The 18,480-nt window shown below is 47.6% G+C and overlaps 1 protein-coding gene across 5 annotated transcripts in view; it reads right to left on the bottom strand.

The window, feature by feature from the left end:
- Positions 1-17,892, bottom strand: part of RIPOR2 (RHO family interacting cell polarization regulator 2) — a 68,914-nt gene extending 51,022 nt beyond the window's left edge. The window contains exon 1 of one of the 5 annotated variants that reach the window (XM_032120446.1): positions 17,647-17,892. In XM_032120446.1, the coding sequence (XP_031976337.1) occupies positions 17,647-17,707 (61 nt within the window). In that variant the 5' untranslated portion in view covers positions 17,708-17,892. Of the gene's footprint in view, positions 1-714; positions 987-1,159; positions 1,360-17,646 lie in introns of those variants that run through there. The other 4 variants (XM_032120472.1, XM_032120428.1, XM_032120454.1 and 1 more) reach the window with 4 other exon arrangements.
- Between the last annotated feature and the right edge of the window lie 588 nt (positions 17,893-18,480).

The raw sequence follows: 18,480 nt of genomic DNA, 5'->3' as shown, positions 1-18,480 counted from the left end.
TGCACGGCCAGATTAATGAATGCTGAAATTACACTGGGAATACACTCAGCTCTTCCCAGAGAGATGGATGAAAGGGTGCAAAGGCAGCATGGCCACAAGCACACAGTTTCCAGAAAGCTTTTTGAAACTTTGAATGAGAGACAGCAAAATGCTCGGCTAACACAGCAATAGAAAGACCAGTCACAGGATTAGAGTGACCTTTTGTAACCAGGGCATTCAAAGGTAAACTGAAGAGCAATGCCAGTGTGTAATGTATTTGCATCAGTCCTTGGGAACGAGCCAGAGGACTGAAAAGGGAACTTAAGAGGGTCTGAGCTCTCCTCCAGCCAGTAATACCATAAAAGCCCACTGGAAATAGAAAGACAAGACCTAAGGAAACGCCGAGAGTTTTTTATGGAAAAAAGGCTAAGCACTTCCACGCTCTGTAAGAAAACATTAAGCCAGTTTCATGTCCCTCAGCGAACACCCACGTCCAAGATTTTCCTCACAATCGCAGCCTAAAACCATGCCCAGGACGCCCCAAAAGAGCACCTTTGCCCTTCTCCAAACCTTGCCGCCGCCGGCAGATGAGCGGGGTCGGGACCCGCTCCTGTGAGCGCGGTTCCTCAGCCCCGCAGCCCTGGAGCTGGGCTCGGCCGCGTCCCCGCTCGGCAGCTCCCCTTCCTTCCCCCGCGGGCTGCGGGCCCGCACCCCTGCGGGAGCCCGGCCGGGTACCTGTTGCTGCCGGCGGTGCTGCCGCGGCTCACAGCCCGCTCCGGGACGCCGCTCGCCCGCCGCCGCCCAGCGCTCCTCGGGCACCGCGGTGCCCCATCCCGGGCGGCAGCGCCCGCAGCTGGGAAACTAGTAACAGCGAATAATAATAACAATAAAAAAAATAAAATTAAAGTTTTAAAATTAAATTTAAAATTTAAATTTAGGAGAAGCGAGGGCAGCTCGTCTCCTGCCGCCGCGCACCGCCGCTCTGGCAGAGAACGCAGCCGCTGCCGGCTTTTCCTTGCGGAGCTGCGGGAGGGAGCAGGAGGCGGAGGCGGGGGCGGGGGCGGTGCTGCTGCGCGGCCGCGGCCCGCCCCCACCCCGCGGACGGTGCGGGGGTGCGGAGCCCCCGGGGTCGGCCCCGCGGGACGCGGCGGAGCCGGCGCGGCCGGTGCCTCCTCCGTACCTTTCTGGGAGCGGCGGCAGTGCTGCGGCTGTTCCGTTTTTTCATTCGATGCGTCTGGCCCCTCAGGCCGTTTGTCCCAAAGACGGAACATCCGCAAAATCCCTCTGACCCTTGCCGCGTGGAATGGGGCAGGGAACGGGCTGCCGCCGCTTGCCTTCCCCGTGGCCGGTGGGCCACTCGCTGCAGCCACTCCGTTGCCTTCAGCAGCGTGTGTGAAAGCTCTAAATTTGGGTATGGGGCGGGCTGAAGACAGCAGTTAAAGGCGGATATAAATGAAAGAACATTGCAATGAATGGACCTTGCATTCCTTCCTTTAAGCATCTTTCCTGTCACCCCAAGAAAAAAAGGCAGAAACACCGTATTTTCCCAGAGACTGTGAGGACTGTGAGGTATTTTCTTCAAATTTAGTCTTCCTTCCAAAATGTATAGTGCTATTTATTATTAACATGTCTCTCTAGAGAGATATGGACTTTTCATATATTTATTGCTACCCTTAGGACTTCTTCGTTTCTCTTCTGTGACTTTTTTTTAAATGCTGGACTTTACATCAACCAACAGAAGTACCAAACATGCACGTTGTATTTTCTATACGATTTGCTGTTCCTCTGCCAGCATTTAAAGATGTAGGGTCCTTCAACAAGCTCTCCCTTGTGCCTCTTAAACAGCTGCAAATGCTTCTTTTTTGGGGGGAGGGGGGAGAGGGAGTGACAGGCAGAGGGAATCCCTGGCAAATCTATGAGGTTGGTAAATAGACACAATTTGGAAGGAGGCTTGTGAAGTCAATGGTGATACCTTCCCCATATTCCTGTATCTTTCCCCATTAGGGTCAGGATAGGTAGACTCACCATTTTGAATGCAAATGTTTTTCATTGAGTACACTGACCTGTCACACAGAGGATGATGCTGTATGAAGAAGTTAAGCAAATGACAAGGAAGACAGAGTTAGGTTTTTACAGAGCAATGTGCATGTAAAACAACCCCCAAAACTGTCCCTGAATAAAAAATCCAAGCTGCCAATTCCAGATGACCTATCATCTTAAGTAATTTTCAGCAGGAATAATGAACATGAGCTATTTATATTGTATGCTGAAAATAAACCCTGTAGCCTTAGAAAGCAGAAATGAGAGAAAATTACTCCAGATTCAGTAAAAGCAGAAAAGGATGCTCTTCACACTGGTGTGCAGACTTCTGGGGCCTACAGGCCATTTCCAGGGTTTCTGAGTTCAGATGGGCTCTACAGCACTCACGGCTGTGGCATTTCCAGAGGCACCCATTTCTTCCCTAGGAAAAGTGTAGGGGCTGTTGCCAGCACAGTGTCACTGATGTAGCTCCAAGGCAAAATTTTAAGGGTGACCTTTCTACATCTCTGACTGAATCAACTATTCCCCCATTTCATGTGTGTCACATAGGATGTGAACTCAGAGGCAAAGGCAGAGAAGTCGCTTTCTGGAAAAAGCAGCTGTGCGCTTTGGGCTATGGAATGCCAGGGAAAGAGGAGAGGAAATATTTGTGGCAATGCTGAAAGCTATAAATGTCTCATCATGCATACTTAATATGTGTTTGAGTCCATTTCAGCCTTTTAGGGGGTGGCAGCTCTCACTTCGGAAGCCTGGTCAATTTGTTAAAGGTTTTCAGTGCCACAGACTAATTGCAGCATCTCACTTCAACCTGGAGCCTCCTACAGTTCTGGTCAATCGTTACAAATTCCCTCTGGTCTTTTTGATCTTATCTTGCAGAAGATTTTTTGAACTTAAGGTTGCAGATGCAAATTACCTCATTCATATTGCAGCCTCCTCTTTCAAGGAAATCTCCTCTATCCTATGCAAATATATGTGATAGGGATGTATGAGCTGTTTCTCTTGGTTTCTCAATATAGTTTAGAATAGCAAATGCAGAAAGCTACTCTCTTCTTCTCCATCACCTCAAGCCCTACACACAGTCCCATTTCTCTGCCCCCAGTGCTTGTTGAAACAGCTGGGAGACTGAGAAGGTTTATGGATGCTCTAGATAAAATCTTTGCCCCACTTAGTCCTTCTGGACATGTATTCATCCTGACACACATGCTTTTGAAAGGCTCGGGACAGTCATTCCACGTGTGTCTTGTTTTGCTAATTCAGTGGAAATTGCCAGAGAGGTCTGTCTCCCTCCATCATCAGGCAGAACTGAAGCTGCCATTGTATTGTGGCTGTGATCATGCTACTATGCCTATAAATTATTCACGGTATTGCAGCCTAATCTTCTGTTACGTTAAAAATAGGTCATCGTGAGTGTCCCCAGTGAAATTTCTAAGTGACAACAGCTGATTTTAGCTTTGTCTCCAGAAAACAGTGACTTTTTCAAAGCAGTAATTGACAATTATGGTGTACTTCCATCTCCCTGACAGCTCCAGTGCACCTTCACAAACACTAATTCTCAGCAATGGTATCCCCACATTATACTTGAGACAACTAAACCACAGCTAGTAAATTACCTGCTGAGCTTTGCCGAAGCACTTTGCTTTCTATTAGCCTTTGCTTCCAGGCCAAAGAGTAAATCAGGATTATCAGAGAAGAGATTATAGTCTGAGAATGCCTAAGTGCTCTGCTCCTCCCAGGCACTCAGAAAGCTGCTGGAAAGGGCTGAGCAGGATTTTCTGGCTGATATGCATCAGTTACATATTGCTCTGAGGGGAGTGGATATATGAAGAAGTACTTCACTCTTCCCATTGCCACACAGTCTCCGGCCCACTGAATCCCCTGAATCAAGAGAGCAGGAGGCTTTCAGGTCCATTGCAGGCCTACAGAAACCTGGAAAGGGGGAGCACGACCCAGTAGCTGGATAGAGGTCTGGGGGAAAGCCTCTTTCTTTCCCCCATAAGATACTGTGTGGGAGGGCTCTGTGTGGACCCCCCTGAAAATGTGGGATATTGTTGAAATTTCCCTGCTTGCTGTGGAGATGTATGTGTGTTATGCAGATACAGAGACTTAGCTCAGGCCTGGGTGATTTCATTCACCTGGAAGCAAGGACTGGCAGTGGGTGGCAATACTCAGCAGACCATGCAGACAGCAATTTGTATGGAGGTCTCTTGTTAGCATGTTCAGAGCAGCAAGAGGCCAAAGGAGGTGGGGGGATGGTTGGGCAGACCACAGCTTTGAGCTTCGGGTGTCTGAGGTAGATCAGGCCTGCCTTAGCCTTTAAGGAAGACAATTTATACATGTTTTTTCGATGTAACTTGTCTTTTTTGTGTTTCTGTGTAACTCCCATGCTCAGAAGAGATGCGCAAGGCATCTTCGTATTGCTGATGGACATCCCACAGGACGTCTCCAGCAGGTATCTCACCCAGGCAAGTCTTCTGTGGGAACACAGGGTGCAAACCTGACTGCTCTTACCTGGGGATCTTGGTCCGAAAACATAGGTTAATGATCATATTTAAGAGCGGGGAACACAGCAGGTGCTGGAACCATCACTTGGGAAAGGTTTTAGGGGAGAGGTAAAAGACAAGAGCCTGACCCCTGCCATGAGAAATCTGGGCAAGGACTTTAACTTTCTGACCATATACAAGTTTGCCATTACTCTTTCTAACTAAACATATTAGAGTGTTGCCACAATTCTCCTACTGCACCCTGCCCATGCTGCTCTTTGGATTGACTCCATTCCTATACTTCTACCTTCTCTGGCCAGCTTGTTGGACATTCATTGTCATCCTGTAACATTTCTTGCTCTCTTTCTAGAAGAGTTTGATACCCGCTTGTTTTTCTCTGCTGACATCCTCTAACCACTGTGCAATCATTTCCCCCCTTCCCATCACTGTGTCGCTGCTCCACCCTCAAGTTCCTCATTTCTCATGATGGTGCTTTTGCAAGTTTTTCCATCTGCTGCTCTGGGGTACTTTGTGGGGAAAAGTTACTAGTGCTGATCTTCTGCAGTGATTCAGGAACAAATTCAATGTCCTGGGACTTGCCAGATGCTCAGCACAGCTGGATCTTTGGGAATGACCAAAGCATAATGCAGTGGTTGTGTCCTGTGGCATGGTGGCCAGGACACACTTGGTATGCCAAGGAACAGCTATGGATACAGAGGGAGAGGGCTGGGGACAGAAAGGGGAGTCACCTTTAGCTTTTGTTGTACCGCAGAGATTACACTTTCCCTAGGTAATCCTTCTTTTATCTGTTCTTTCTCCCACTTTGCTGCATTTGTGGTGGTCTGAGACAGCTGCTTTCAGATCAAGAACACTTCCCACAATGGCCCGTGCCTCTGGCAGCATTTGGTGTTTGGGAGGTGTATGCACAAGCATACACCCTACCTGTCCTCATGTATATAACTTGAGAGAGCAGGATGAAGGAGCCACCAATTGCATTTTTTTCCCCCCAGAACCCATTTCAAAATCAGCACTGATGCCTTTTCTGGGCAGGTTTTGGGTGGCAATGTTCATGCAGGGTTGGAGGGAGCAGCACATTCCAGTTTCTCAGACTGCTTAGCAACCATGGCTGGCTGAGCCGCTCTTAAGTGCTCGCCAAGTGTGTGGATGGCATGTCTAGTGCTGCAGCTCTAGCCTTATTTTTTCCCTGTCTCTCGTTTTTGAAAATCATTCCTTGTTTTCTAGTTAAGGCACCCGAAAAACTTTGGAAACTAATTTTTGCTTTCCTGGACAGCTGGCAGACAGCTACACTGTAAGCTGATCAAAGATACTATAAGAGGGATCAGAGACTTGGAGAGACAGGCACTAAGAGCCTGCTTTTTGGGACCATCCAGGACAATGTTGTCCACGCTGCTGGTAATGGGCTAGCTTGAAGTCCTGCTGCTGGACAGCCATGAAATCAGCTTGCCCAGAGGAGTGCAGGGAGTGGAACACATTGCTTTCCATGGGTCTGCAGCATGTGAGATGCCTGCTTAGGGCTGCCTGTCCTAGTACAACCAACATGCTTAAGATCAAGAAGGCCCTGTTACACCATCTCCAGGAATGGATTCAGCTTTGTAGACAGAAAGTCAATATGTTCCTAGCTTCCCCATTGGGATCCTCTTGAATCATTAGGTAATATTTTGCCTCTTACTTGTTTCTTGGCTCTCAGGTGCCCAGACATGTCTCCCTGCCACAACCTTCACTGTCCATCATGACAGCAGGCTGAGATCCTGAGTCTGTTTGGGGCTCTCTTAGGGACTGAAGCCATCTCTTCCCATGTTATCAAGCAGCAATGCCTGCTGCTGAAACTTGCTGGTTACATGAGGACTACAGTTAAAATGTGGCCCCAGCCCATGTTCACCTCCATACTCTCCTTGCACCCTCACCTGCACTTAAGAGGCAAATTTTAGGCAAGCTCTAAAACACAGCGGAGGAGAAAACCTTTCTTTATACATGCCCAAGTACATTCTGGTCCTCCTCCACCCCATGCTGTGAAGCAGACAACTGGCCTGGAAAGACCAAAGATCATGAAAGATTGTATTCTATGAGGCAAGACACTATAGGACATGTTAGCAAACATCAAAGGTATCCTAAGTCCATGACTGAAAGAGCAAGTCAGGAGCACCCAGGACTTTGGCCTTCCTTGCTGTCACCTCCAGCAGCAGCATAGAGACAGGCCCTGCCTTCCTCCTGCTTTGTGAGCCCCACAAGTCATGGCAAGAAGGGGAGGAGCTGTGGGGGTGATGAGCATGGTCTGGGGTAAACGATGGTCAGGTAGAAGGTTGCAAAGCCTGGGGTGGAGGAAAAGGAGCAAACAATGCCAGACAAGTTTAAAAATCTTGTTCCATGTATGAATCCTGCAGTGCTGCACACCTGTCTTCCTGCATGTCCCTAACATGGCAGTTTCATAATAGAAGCCCAGGAGGAGTCCTCAGGTGCAAAGGCTTCAAGCAATTTCCATCCTTAGTTACGACAGCGTAACACCAGAGTTACCTTGTATTCATTCCCAGATAAACTGCAGTATGGGTGACCTGGCGAGGTCCTCAGTGCAGAAACTGGGCTCCTCTTTCCTTCTTGTGGGCCAGAGTTCTGCACAGAGGCTTGCAGCTTTGGGAAATGATTTTCATTCCCTCTCTGCCTCCAAGATACCACCACTTCCCTCTTTTCCTCACCAGCGCATATTTCTGTGGCTTAAATATAGCAAATACAAAACAAGTGCAGCACACACAAAATGCCATTCGGGGGAGCGCAATGAACATGCTGCCTCTGTAATGTAATGAGCCCCAAGTGCATCTGCCAAATATTTGGACTGAGATTCCAAGGGAGAGGGGGTGGTCTGCAGCCCAGAGAAGCTCCGAGCAAACCCTCAGACCAGTGGCCCCAGGCATGTCTTGGGGGGGATACAGGTTCCTTGTTGGTCCAGCCTGCCTTCACCTGGAGGTGACTGACCATTCATAGCAGTTATTTCCTCTAGGAAAGGTGAAGAGCAGCTTTGTGTGAGTGGATTTAAAAGTCACAAATAATACGTAAAGCAAATAAGAAGTGTTTCTTTAGGGGTGTGGTCTGGCTTTGTGGCTGAGGTTAAATGACACCAGTGAAACCATGCCAGTTTTTGAACATCTGACCCTGTGTACTATTTTCAGTGCAGTGATTTTTGAAGTGATTGATGACAACAACTTGGCACTACTCAGAGGCTGGTGTTGCTGATTAAGCTAACTCTTCCTTGGCTCACAACAGGCATCAGGAATAGAGTGGGCAGGAAGCTCCCCAGAGCAACAGAAGAGGCAGAGCACATCAGGACCTCCTGAGCTGCCTGTGTTTCAATGGGGAAATTAGAAAAAAAAAAAAAAAGCTACTGACATCGAGCTCCAGAGCTGAGCTCAGCAGCGGTAGAGTGCTCTGTTCCTCCTGTGGCTTTCTTTTTCTTTGAGAATATTTTTGTATGGATTCTTTTCAACATTCCCACCCCCTCAATGAAAAAAAAAGAGCCTCCCTTGTTAAGTGTGTGCTGGGACTGCTAGTGTGGCACTCCTTGCATGTGTTTGTAGGAGGATCTCAGAGACGCTATCTGGTTTCATATCTATCTGCATCTATAAAGTATCTCTTTTCTCCAGACCCTCAAGAAAAGGAAATATGTTAGTTCAGTGTGAAGGCAGTGAGCAGGACTCCAAAACTTATAGGAACTCTCAGCTGGCAAACTGCACTTCTACACAGTCACAACCAACTGCTGAAAAGAGCACGGTGCCTTGTAGCCAACATCCACATTCACAACAGAGCTCTTCCACTGCTCTGAGCTACCATGAAGTGAGAAGGACGTGAACAAAGCTCCATTTATGCCATGGAGCCTGAATGCTGGCCAGCCTTGTTAGCCACTGGCATCTTAATCACAAATTTGAGAAAGCCATGGGACTCATGTGTGAGATTTTATAAGCTCATCTCCCTGAGGTCCTGCAGGAATCCTTGAAAATTTAATGTCTATGTTAATGACATATTTAATATATTCACAGAGCTTTTAACCATCCTGCCAAGCCCTTCAGAGAGGCTGTTCCTCTCTCTTCTGCCACAGGTGGCTGTGACACCCCTCCAGGGAACCTCCTGGACACCTCTCAGCTGCTGCCATACCTGAACCATAGGTGCACTCCTCTGGGAGTGAGGAGAGCTGGGGGCTCTTCACTCTGGTGTTACACAGCATGAAGAGAGGATCACTTGCACAAAAGCTCATCATTGCAGGTCACTTCCCCTAGGGCTGGGCACAGGGAGGGCAGGAAGGCAGGGTTGGCCTGGGGAGCAGCCTGGTGTGATGAAAGGGGAGCTGTTGCAAGCCCTTGTGTGCACTGCTATAGGCACCTCAGAGAGCTCTGTCTGAGTTTTTGGGGCAATTTTGAGGTTTGCTTCCCAGGGTGGTCATTTCGCCTGAGATTTTGGACTTAAGCATTTATTTCACTGGACTGTTTTGAGTGTCTTTTCTTCTCTGTGGAATGGGTTGTAGTTAATTGTAGGCAGGCTCATGCGATGCCATGACACGGGCAGTAAATCCAGGGCAAGGGTCTGGTTAGTGAGGCTACAGGAGCAGCCTGGGTGCTGAGCTCCCCCACCACGGTGCAACAGAGCAGCACCAAGTGCAGGCAGTTTTCCCAGTGGGACATAACTAAAAGCATCACTGGGCACTGGGGGAACCTAACCCAAGCCCATGTGGGCATTACCTGACCTACTGGGTCCGGGTTAGAGGCAAAGCTCAAGTAAATGTCACTTTAATGGTAAGCAGCTGCTGCAGGGCTTCCTCCTTGAACCTGCTATCACAAAGATGAGTCTACCTGGCTCCTGCAATGGATCTGCCTCCCATTGCCCTGTGGGTGGGAATTCTGGGCTGTGGACCCCTACAGGCACCAGCCACACTTGTGCCCACTGCTGCCAGGCTAGCACCAGGGGACTGCCATGGTCAGTGAAAGAGCCCGGGTCTTCCAGCAGTGAAGGATCCCTATTTCCATGCTCCGAATTGGCACCTGGAGGGGCTTCTTGTTTCAACTCTTGCCCTCCCTCCTTCTCACACACACTCACTATTGACTAAGAGGAGCATAAGGTAACCAGTTTGAGGAGCTAGAACACTAAATCTCAGAGAGGGCTAGAGTGGAAGTCATTCAAACTTCCCAACTTGGGTGCAGCCATTTGTGTTTATCCACTGCCATCTGTTCAGGCAAGGGCAGAGTCACAGTGGCCTTCTCCCCAAAATACCGGTTTATTTTCTCACTCTCTATGGCTTCTTTTCTTTCTACTTTAATTTCTGTCTTCCAATCTTTTTATCAACTATTAGAACTCAAGGTATCATTTCCAACCTCTTCATCTCAGAACTTTCCAATTCCCAGACTACCTGCAGTTAAACCAGCGTAAGCCAATGCCAGCCCCCATAAGTTAGATTGAAGACTTCAGGATATCCATAGTGGTTTTGCTTCACCTGTTTTCCAGTTGCCAAAGACACAGGAATATCAGGGACTCTTTCACTGCATGAACCCCTGCTTCAAATCGTTTCCCTGCTCCTGGATGCCAGATCAGCAACACACTGCTTAAAATTCTGTGTGGCCTGACAACACCCCTCACCCCCACAAGCAATGCTGAGATGTAGGAGAAATCCTACTATTGGGCAGTCTTCCCACCATCCACTTTTTAGTGCCTCTGTGACATTGTCAAGTGCTTGACTACCCTCTCCCTCTCTTTCCCCCTCCCTCATGCATACACACAGACTGTTTTCACTCCTTGCCTTTCAACTCTGCACTTCCTGGCCCGGTTGTTTTGTGCCTGTCACACCCATGGTACAGCAACCACAAGGCTTTGGTTTAGCATCCAGGCAGGCGGAAGCTCATTTCACAGGCAGCTGAGCTGTGCCTCGAATTATTAAAGGGGTGAAGCTGTTTACACCACCCACTCACGTTAGCCAAGACACATTTATTTTTGAATTTAATGACGGGACTGAGCAACAAAAAGCTTGTGTTTCTTGGAGCTTTGTAAAAATGCTATGTAAAATCAGGAGGGGAAAAACATGTGAAAAGAAAGGCAATTTTGCTTCAGCCTTTGGTGTGACACTTGTTTTGCAAGCTTAGAAGGCACCCCAAGCACACCTGATCAGTGGTTTCTCTCTGCTTGTACATACCTTCCTCTTTTCTCTGAGGAGAAATGCCACCTGTTTATTTGACCTGGATTTTCCCCTCGTTGTTATTATTAGTGATCTAGAAATATTGTCAACAGATATGAACCAAAAAAGTTGCCTTCCAGAAATGGAGAAGGAAACACCAAAAAGATCAAAGATCTTTAATTAAAAAATAGGGAGAGAACAAAGCAAGAAGTGTCTCTCATTTCCATCTTTTTTTTTTTTTTTTTTTCGTTTTGGGCTTCATGGGCTCAAACTTTTCTGCTTCATATATGGAGTGTGATGCCCTGTTAAAAATATCCCTCCAGCTGCCCACGACAGCTGGAAGTTCCGGAGCACTGTGGGTGGGTCAGTGTGGGGGCGCCTGGGGTGGGGATGGGCGTCTCACACCGATTCCTCCGACCACAAAAAGCTCTCTCCCCCGTCTGCATAACTCTGTGTCCGCCCATGGAGCACAACCAACACGAAGCAGCTGCGAGAAGCAGGTGAGCAGAGCATTTAGTGTAAACAGGAATAACAAAAATGCTCCATAAGACAGCACCCTTTTTTTCCTGGCCATCCTTGTCCTGCATGTTAAATAGGTCTGATGTTAAATAGGTCTGATCATGCTCTTGCAGAAAGGTGCTTCAATCTGAGTTTATAGGCCAAATATCTCACTACAATCCATCTATCTGGATGAAGCAGATACCATTGCCTTGGTGATGGGACTTCTCATCCTCTGGGCTGCAGAGAGTACAGCACACACTTTCTCCATCTCCGGGAATGTGAGATAAGCCAAAAGGACAAGTAGGGCTGGTGGGACCTGTAAACGTTTTCACGACAGTAATCAGCAGTCTCCCAGCAGTCAGGAAGGAGAAGCTTCCAGGCTTGATACATTGCAAGGCTGCTCATCCTTACAACAGCCTCCTGAGGTACTGGGAACTTGTATGCTGGATAAAAAGTAGCCATGTCAAACTCTTTGGGGTGAAAACATGGGAAAAACAGCATTTCTGTATATCTCTGAGGTAGGCATCTGCTGGAATACCATACTGATATGCACACATAAGTTACACCACTTTGATGTACTCTGTGGGGAGGGGTCACACCTGAGGTCTCACCAAAGCAGGGCTGGATGCAGCACGGAAAGGAACCTGGTCCCGTGGGTCACAGACAAGCTGTGACATGGATGTCCCCCCTCTGACATTTTGACAAGCCACTGCAGTTATATGTCCAAGAAAAGCAAAGTGTCTGGTATTGCTTTAGGAGAAAAGTTGCTTAACCTGAATTGTTGCTGGATAAAGAGTCTCAACTATAAGTTAACATTCAAGCCTTTATCCTCAGTTTCCTCTAACAATTCTGACCTCATTATGTGCAGGCAGTGCACATAACCATGTACAGCAGCTACCTTTCATTACAGCTAAGTCTCAAAGCTGGTCCCAAACCCCAGAACTAAAGCTCTTTTCTCGCTTATAAAAGACAGGCAGGCTTTACAAGGATGTAAAGGCATCTGGTGCAATTTTGAAGCACATCTTAAACATTTGATGCAGTTACTGTTCTGCTGGGAGCCTTGATGGGCAGCAGTGCGGGAATGTATCCGTATGCCTTAAGCAGCCCGTCAGTCCAGGGCAAGGAAAGGGCCCTGGGACTCTGACACTGTGCAGTGCACCATCTAAAATGGGGCTCTGGTCTAGTGAACTGGAGCACACACTTAACGAATGTAATGAAAAAGCGTTGGTTTCCCCCCCATTCTTTGAAAACACTGATGGGATTTTGTGTCAGCTTTGACCTGAGAGGGAGGTCATGGCTACCTCATGTACAACCAGAGGGCATATACAGGAGATGGGAAGTGGAGGTATGAGGAGGGGTCAGTGTAGAGCAGCTGCATGAAAAGATCTGCAATAAATCACAGCCTAATTTCTGTTTTTCCTGTGCATTCTCAGTTTGGATACGGTGATAAGTGCTAACAAATATTTGGACCCAATTCTCAAAGGAATACTAAGTAAGTTTGCCAAAACCACTAAATTGGGAGGAGCTGTTGACTCTCTCAAGGGCAGAGAGTGCCTGCAGAGAGACCCCAACAAATCAGAGGCCTGGGCAATCACCAACTGTAAGAAGTTTAAAAAGGGCAAGCGCTGGATTCTGGACATTGGATGGGGCAACCCTGGTTGTGTGCATAGGCTAGAGAACGAGAGGCTGGAGAGAAGCACTGTGGAAAGGGACCTGGGGGTCCTGGCTAATGGCAAGTTGAACATGAGTCAGCAGTGCCCTGGCAGCCAGGAGGGCCAAGCCTGTCCAGGGGGGCATCAGGCACAGCATCACCAGCCTGGCAAGGGAGGGGATTGTCCCACTCTGCTCTGCGCTGGGGCAGCCTCACCTTGGAATATTGTGTGCAGTTTTGGGTGCCACAATGTAAGAAGGATATGAAACTATTGGAGAGCATCCAAAGGAGGGCAATGGAGATGGTGAAGGGCCTTGAGGGGAAGCTGCATGAGGAGAGGCTGAGGTCATTTGGTCAGTTCAGCCTGGAGGAGACTGAGGGGAAACCTCATTGCAGTCTGCAGCTTCCTTGTGAGGGGAAGAGGAGAGGCAGGCTGATCTCTTCTCTGTGGTGACCAGTGACGGGACTCAAGGAAAGTGCATGAAGTTAGTTCAGGGGAGGCTTAGGTTGGATATCAGGAAAAGGTTTTTCACCCAGAGGGTATTTGGGCACTGGAACAGGCTCCCCAGGGATGTGGTCACAGCACCAGCCTGACAGAGTTCAAGAAGCATTTGAACAATACTCTTGGGTACCTGGCATGGCTCTTGGGGATGGTTCTGTACAGGGCCAGGAGTTGGACTCGATGATCCTGATGGGTCCCTTCCAACTCGGCATATCCTATGATTCTGTGATATGCTTGCTGAGTGCTTGCCAATTCTGTTCATGGATGTGTCTGCTTGATCTAGGAGCTCCTGCTGTGCCAAGCCTCTGGTCCCAGTCAGAGGCTATGCTGGTACGGTGGCATCACGCCTCCGTGTGAGCCCTCAGCTCTCCTCCCAGAGAAACCAGGGTCTGCCAAGAGAGCTGACTTGTGCCCAAATCTCCCTCCCTCTCTGGACTTGGGTCCCTGTCTTAGAGTCAGGGAAAATCCACACTTGTTTGGCTGCAGCGATGAGGGGAAGCCTTGTGCTAGTGGAAGGGATTTCTTTTTAATGAAATATAACTTCAGAATCTCAGGCACTTAGAGTCACTAAAAATTAAACAGCATTTTCCCCAAAGTGGGTGTTTTGACCTAACAAAATTGAAAGAGTAACTGAAGACATTTGCTTTAACATAGTGAGTAGGGCTTAAAAGAAATGAAACCTATCACTGCCTGTACTTTCAAGAGGCTAAAATAATTTCTTTTTGAAACTGTTGCTTGCTACAGCTGTGCCCTGTTCGACACCAGCCACATTGCAGAGGAGAGGGAGTTGTGCTTCAACGAACCTAAGCACAGTCACTTGTAAAATCTCTGCAGAACCTCTGAAGGAGAAAGCACCATGTCAGTGCAAGGCACTGTCATTACAAAACAAGGGAAAGAGCTAACAAAGTTTCTTTGAGGATGAACATTTCAAAGCTTTGAAAACCTACTGCATTTTTGTGAAGATAGTTCTAGCATATTTTGTCACACCCAGCTCTGTGACCTGCCATTTCAATGTAAAATAAGGAAAACCAGTGCCTATTGGAGCGTAACTAAATGAAAATGGTGGAATTGTGAATTATGCTAAGGAAAATACAGTTTTCAACAAATGTTTTGGTTTGCATGTGGGAAAACATCAGTGCCATCTTATAGTCTGTATCAATCAGAAAATATTTCCCCCTTGATCTTTCCCAAAAGAGAATTTAAAACTGTAATTTTGAGAAGAGCTATCCTATGAACTCCTTGTTGATATTTCAGAAAGCTTGAAACACCAGAGGAATTCCAGAAAGCTATAAGTTAATGTTGTGTCACTAACGATGCTGTAGCCTGGCAGTGGTCTTGCCCTTGTCAAGGAATAGCTGATGTAGAAGTCACACAAGCAAAATTAAAGGAGATGGAATACAACCAGTGGCACTCATTAGGATTTTAGAGAAAATAATTGTATTGATAGTGTACTTGGACTTTAGTAAGAAATAAAACTTGGTACCACATGAGATCTTGACATATGTAACCCAGCTGAGAAACCATCATGGATGCCAGTTTCTAGAGAGGACATATGCAGATTGGTTCTTCCCCATGGGATTGAACTATTTTTATGTCAGTGACCTGAAAGGGAACTTTAAACAGTGATTGACTGAAAATGCAGATGGCACAATGTCTGGGCAAGTGGAGGACAGGCTACTTGAGGAAGTGAGATGATTCATCTGGCTTTAGTATGGGCATAGCCGGGAGCAAAGGAGATAAGCCATACTGATGGGACAGCACTGACTTTGTCCTGAGAAATTTGACTCTGAAAGACTTGAGGATTAAAGGGAAAAATCTGAGAAGAGCAGACCCTCATGTGATGCTACAACCTGAAAGGACTTTAGCAGATCATTGAACTGATCCTGACATATATATATTTTAAAAGTATGAGTAAACATATAATGTAACTTCTGGATTTGTCCCTGGTCTAATAGTTTTGGAGCACTGGGTTCCATGCTGGTGTCCACATTTCCAAGGGATTGGTCTCAAGAACCATGAAAATGATTAAAAGATTAAAAATTTATAAGGAAACAGTAATTGACAACAGTCTGCTTGGCAAAGGATAAGAGTGGTCTGAATATAGTCTGTAGATAGTTATATGAGATTTTTATATGCACAAGCAGTAGTGAGATCTTAATTCTCCTGGGCAGGAGGGAAACTAACTCCAAAAAACTAGACAAATCAGTGCTAGAAGAAATAAAATGTAGCTGTCTTTAACTGTGATGGTAGCTAAGCCTTGGGATGAGTTAAAAAGGTGGACAGAGATTTGCCATCACCACTTTCCACATCAAGTTGGATGTGGAAAATAATAAAAAATAGCCCATGCCCTGAGAGCCGAGGTCTGCACTCAGCTGGGAGTTCAGTGCCTGACAAATGCCTCCATCTGGCCTGAAAATGTGCAACTAAGCTTTGGCTGCAACTAAGTTTTGGCTGGCGCCTAAGTCTGGGCAGCAGGAGCGGGGCGGGGGCTGCCCTGTGACCGGACCGGGCCCTGCTCCTCCCTGCTCGGATCCCACCCAGCCCGAGGGAGTGCACTGCATTGTCCAGGGTCAACAGCGCTCCAGAAATAGCAGCCAAAAAGCTAATGTTTCCTTGCTAACCCGTTCTAGAGAGAGGAGAGGGGCTGAAGGGGAAGTCTAGCACTATGCCTGTGTTGTTGGGCTCTCCAGCTGGCAGGTTTGGGAGCCAGCAATCCCTCTGCCTGAGAGAGCAGCTGGGATACAATTGTTCCCAGTTACACGTAGGTGAGTTGAAGAGGATGTGACCAGCTCATAGACTCGTAGGATACCTCACGTGGGGTGGGACCTCACAAGGTCATCGATTCCAACCTCCTGCTCCAAGCAGGGTCATGGAGAGGTTTTTAAAATGTTCCTGCCTTTGGACAGCAGAGCCTCCTCTAGCTGTTTCTGGATCAGCCCTGCCAGAAACAACTTAGCTGAGAGGCTGGAACAGATTTTTTAAGTGATGTATCATTCCCTTCAGATAACACAATATATACGTTGACTAACCTGCCCACTTTTCTCTCCTTCCCTTCTACATTTCTGATTAAGAACATGGGCTAAAGGTTTCCGAAACAGCAAAGCAGCTTAAAAACCCACTGGCTCTTCAGAGCACTTGAAAATGTCCAAATCAAGTCAGAGCATGTGGATGATTATCCTGGGAAGCAGCATCCACCTGTGTTGAATGCAGGATGCAGCAAATGCAACGGGGTACTTTCAATGCCAGTTGATTTGCCCAGTGGCATGAGGTGTTTCCTGGACTATCAGGATTTCTTCCACAATGCAAATGCACTGACCTCTCCTTTCTGCAAATTCATTGCCCTCTGAGCCCCGAGTGGGATACAGGGTGAGAAATGGGGGCATAGAGACGTGAGAAATGTATTTGAGCACAGAGAGAACATCATTGAAACTGCTTTCTTTTCTGAGCTGATGCTTTTCACTGGGGCTCAGATAACTTGATTTGGCACTGTTCACTGCTAAGTTTTCCATACCAACCGCAGCTGAGCTTTGTTTAAATGAGGCTTGCTGAAGCTGTGCTGAAAGTGAGTTTAAAGGTTCACAGTCTTTGGAGTGGATCCAGGCAGTTCTTTGTGCCTTCAACTCCCTTAGAAACTGTGGAGGGCTGGGGGCCGGGAGAAGATTTGCATGAGCAAGTTCTCCCCTTGGCTTGAATGCAAAGGGGAGCAGCGAGCAGCGGCAGAAATTGAACACCATGGGCCAGATTCTTCCTCCTCCTCTGGGCTCTCTTATCTGCGTCTCTGCTATTTTGACTTGATAGCACTCAGTACACATGTAAATGGTGGTACAGGATGCAAGCAACGAGGAATCAAGCACCAGCAGAAGCAGTTTTAGGGATAAGAAATTGTGACACTGGCTTTGTATCCCAGGTTGTGGCAGTTGGAGAGGAGGACGCTAATTTTGCTCAAATAATTTAAGTAGCAAGTCACCTTTAGCCCCTGTAAACAGCCCCTACCGCTTTAATGACAGCCGCACCTGTGGTGTTGAATGCCCAATGTGCCACTTTGCACAGAGCAGCCACTGTAGAAAATACACTCGGTGTCCCCCCAGCTTTCTTCTGCAGTAACTTCCTCGCTGAGGAAACAAGCTGCTGAACCAGTGTGAAAGTATTTTTATTGTATCTGTGGTCCCTTTGTTCTCCATTCTCTAAGGAGAAAAAGAGTCTGGTCACCCTGTGACCTTGAAGCCCACAGACAACTTCAGAATTTACACAAGAAATACCACCCAGGCTAGAAACCGGTCTCTAGTCTGAGTAGGAGAAGGATTAGTTCAATAAAAGATGACTTTACCTTCCCCAAAGGAATCATCTTCTTCTCCGGGTGCAGTCAAATCTTCTTGGGAGTGCTGCATCGTGGCAAGGACGCAGCTCAGGGAGCAGCCAGAGCCGAGTGCTTGAACCTGTTCCTACACTACAGCTCGACTGTTTCCTTTCACCAGTTTCCTAAACATTTTGTGGTAACAGCTTCCGCATCTGCACTTACGAAAACAATCTCATTCATACAAATGACGCCTCTTGTTTTTACAGTCAGCCTTTGAGATGAGCTTTGAGGTGGGGTGTCCTTACTGCTGAGAGAGAAGTTGGTTTTGAGAGCAGAGGAGGCAGGACAGGCTCAAAATGCACCCTGCCCTGTTGCTGAATGCCATAGCTGCGCAGCAGCAGCCCTGTCAGCCCGGGGTGTAAGAGTTTTGCATATGAATGGCAATGTTTTCTGGTGGCAGAGGTAGAGCTGGGGAACAACTCACCCTGTTCGGACTGCAGAGCAACTCCTCCCTTTCACCCCAGGGACATTGTGTCAAGAGGAAACCCCCAGGCTCTCTCAGTGTTGTGTATTCATGGCACTAATTTTTCTTTTGGCACGGCGGCAGTGACATCACTTTCTCACCCACACTGGGGTGGCCCATAGCAATGGACATGTGGACAAGCTGGAAAGCCAGAGGTGATGGCAGGTGTCCCATGGGCAGATGCCTTGGCAGGGACACGATTCTCACAGTTACACTTATCCGAGTCCCAGTCTGTGGTGCACTACCAAACCTAAGGACCTTCCTGGTCAGGTGTACAACAGAACAACACCGAAGTAAAACTTGCTGTCTGCCAACAATTGGCATATTATTTGAGTCACTAC

This window comes from Corvus moneduloides, chromosome 1 (genome assembly GCF_009650955.1).
Source record: "Corvus moneduloides isolate bCorMon1 chromosome 1, bCorMon1.pri, whole genome shotgun sequence".
Classification (NCBI taxonomy): domain Eukaryota; kingdom Metazoa; phylum Chordata; class Aves; order Passeriformes; family Corvidae; genus Corvus; species Corvus moneduloides.
The sequence above is the reverse complement of the archived record's forward strand: the minus strand, read 5'-3'. Positions and strand labels throughout refer to the sequence as shown.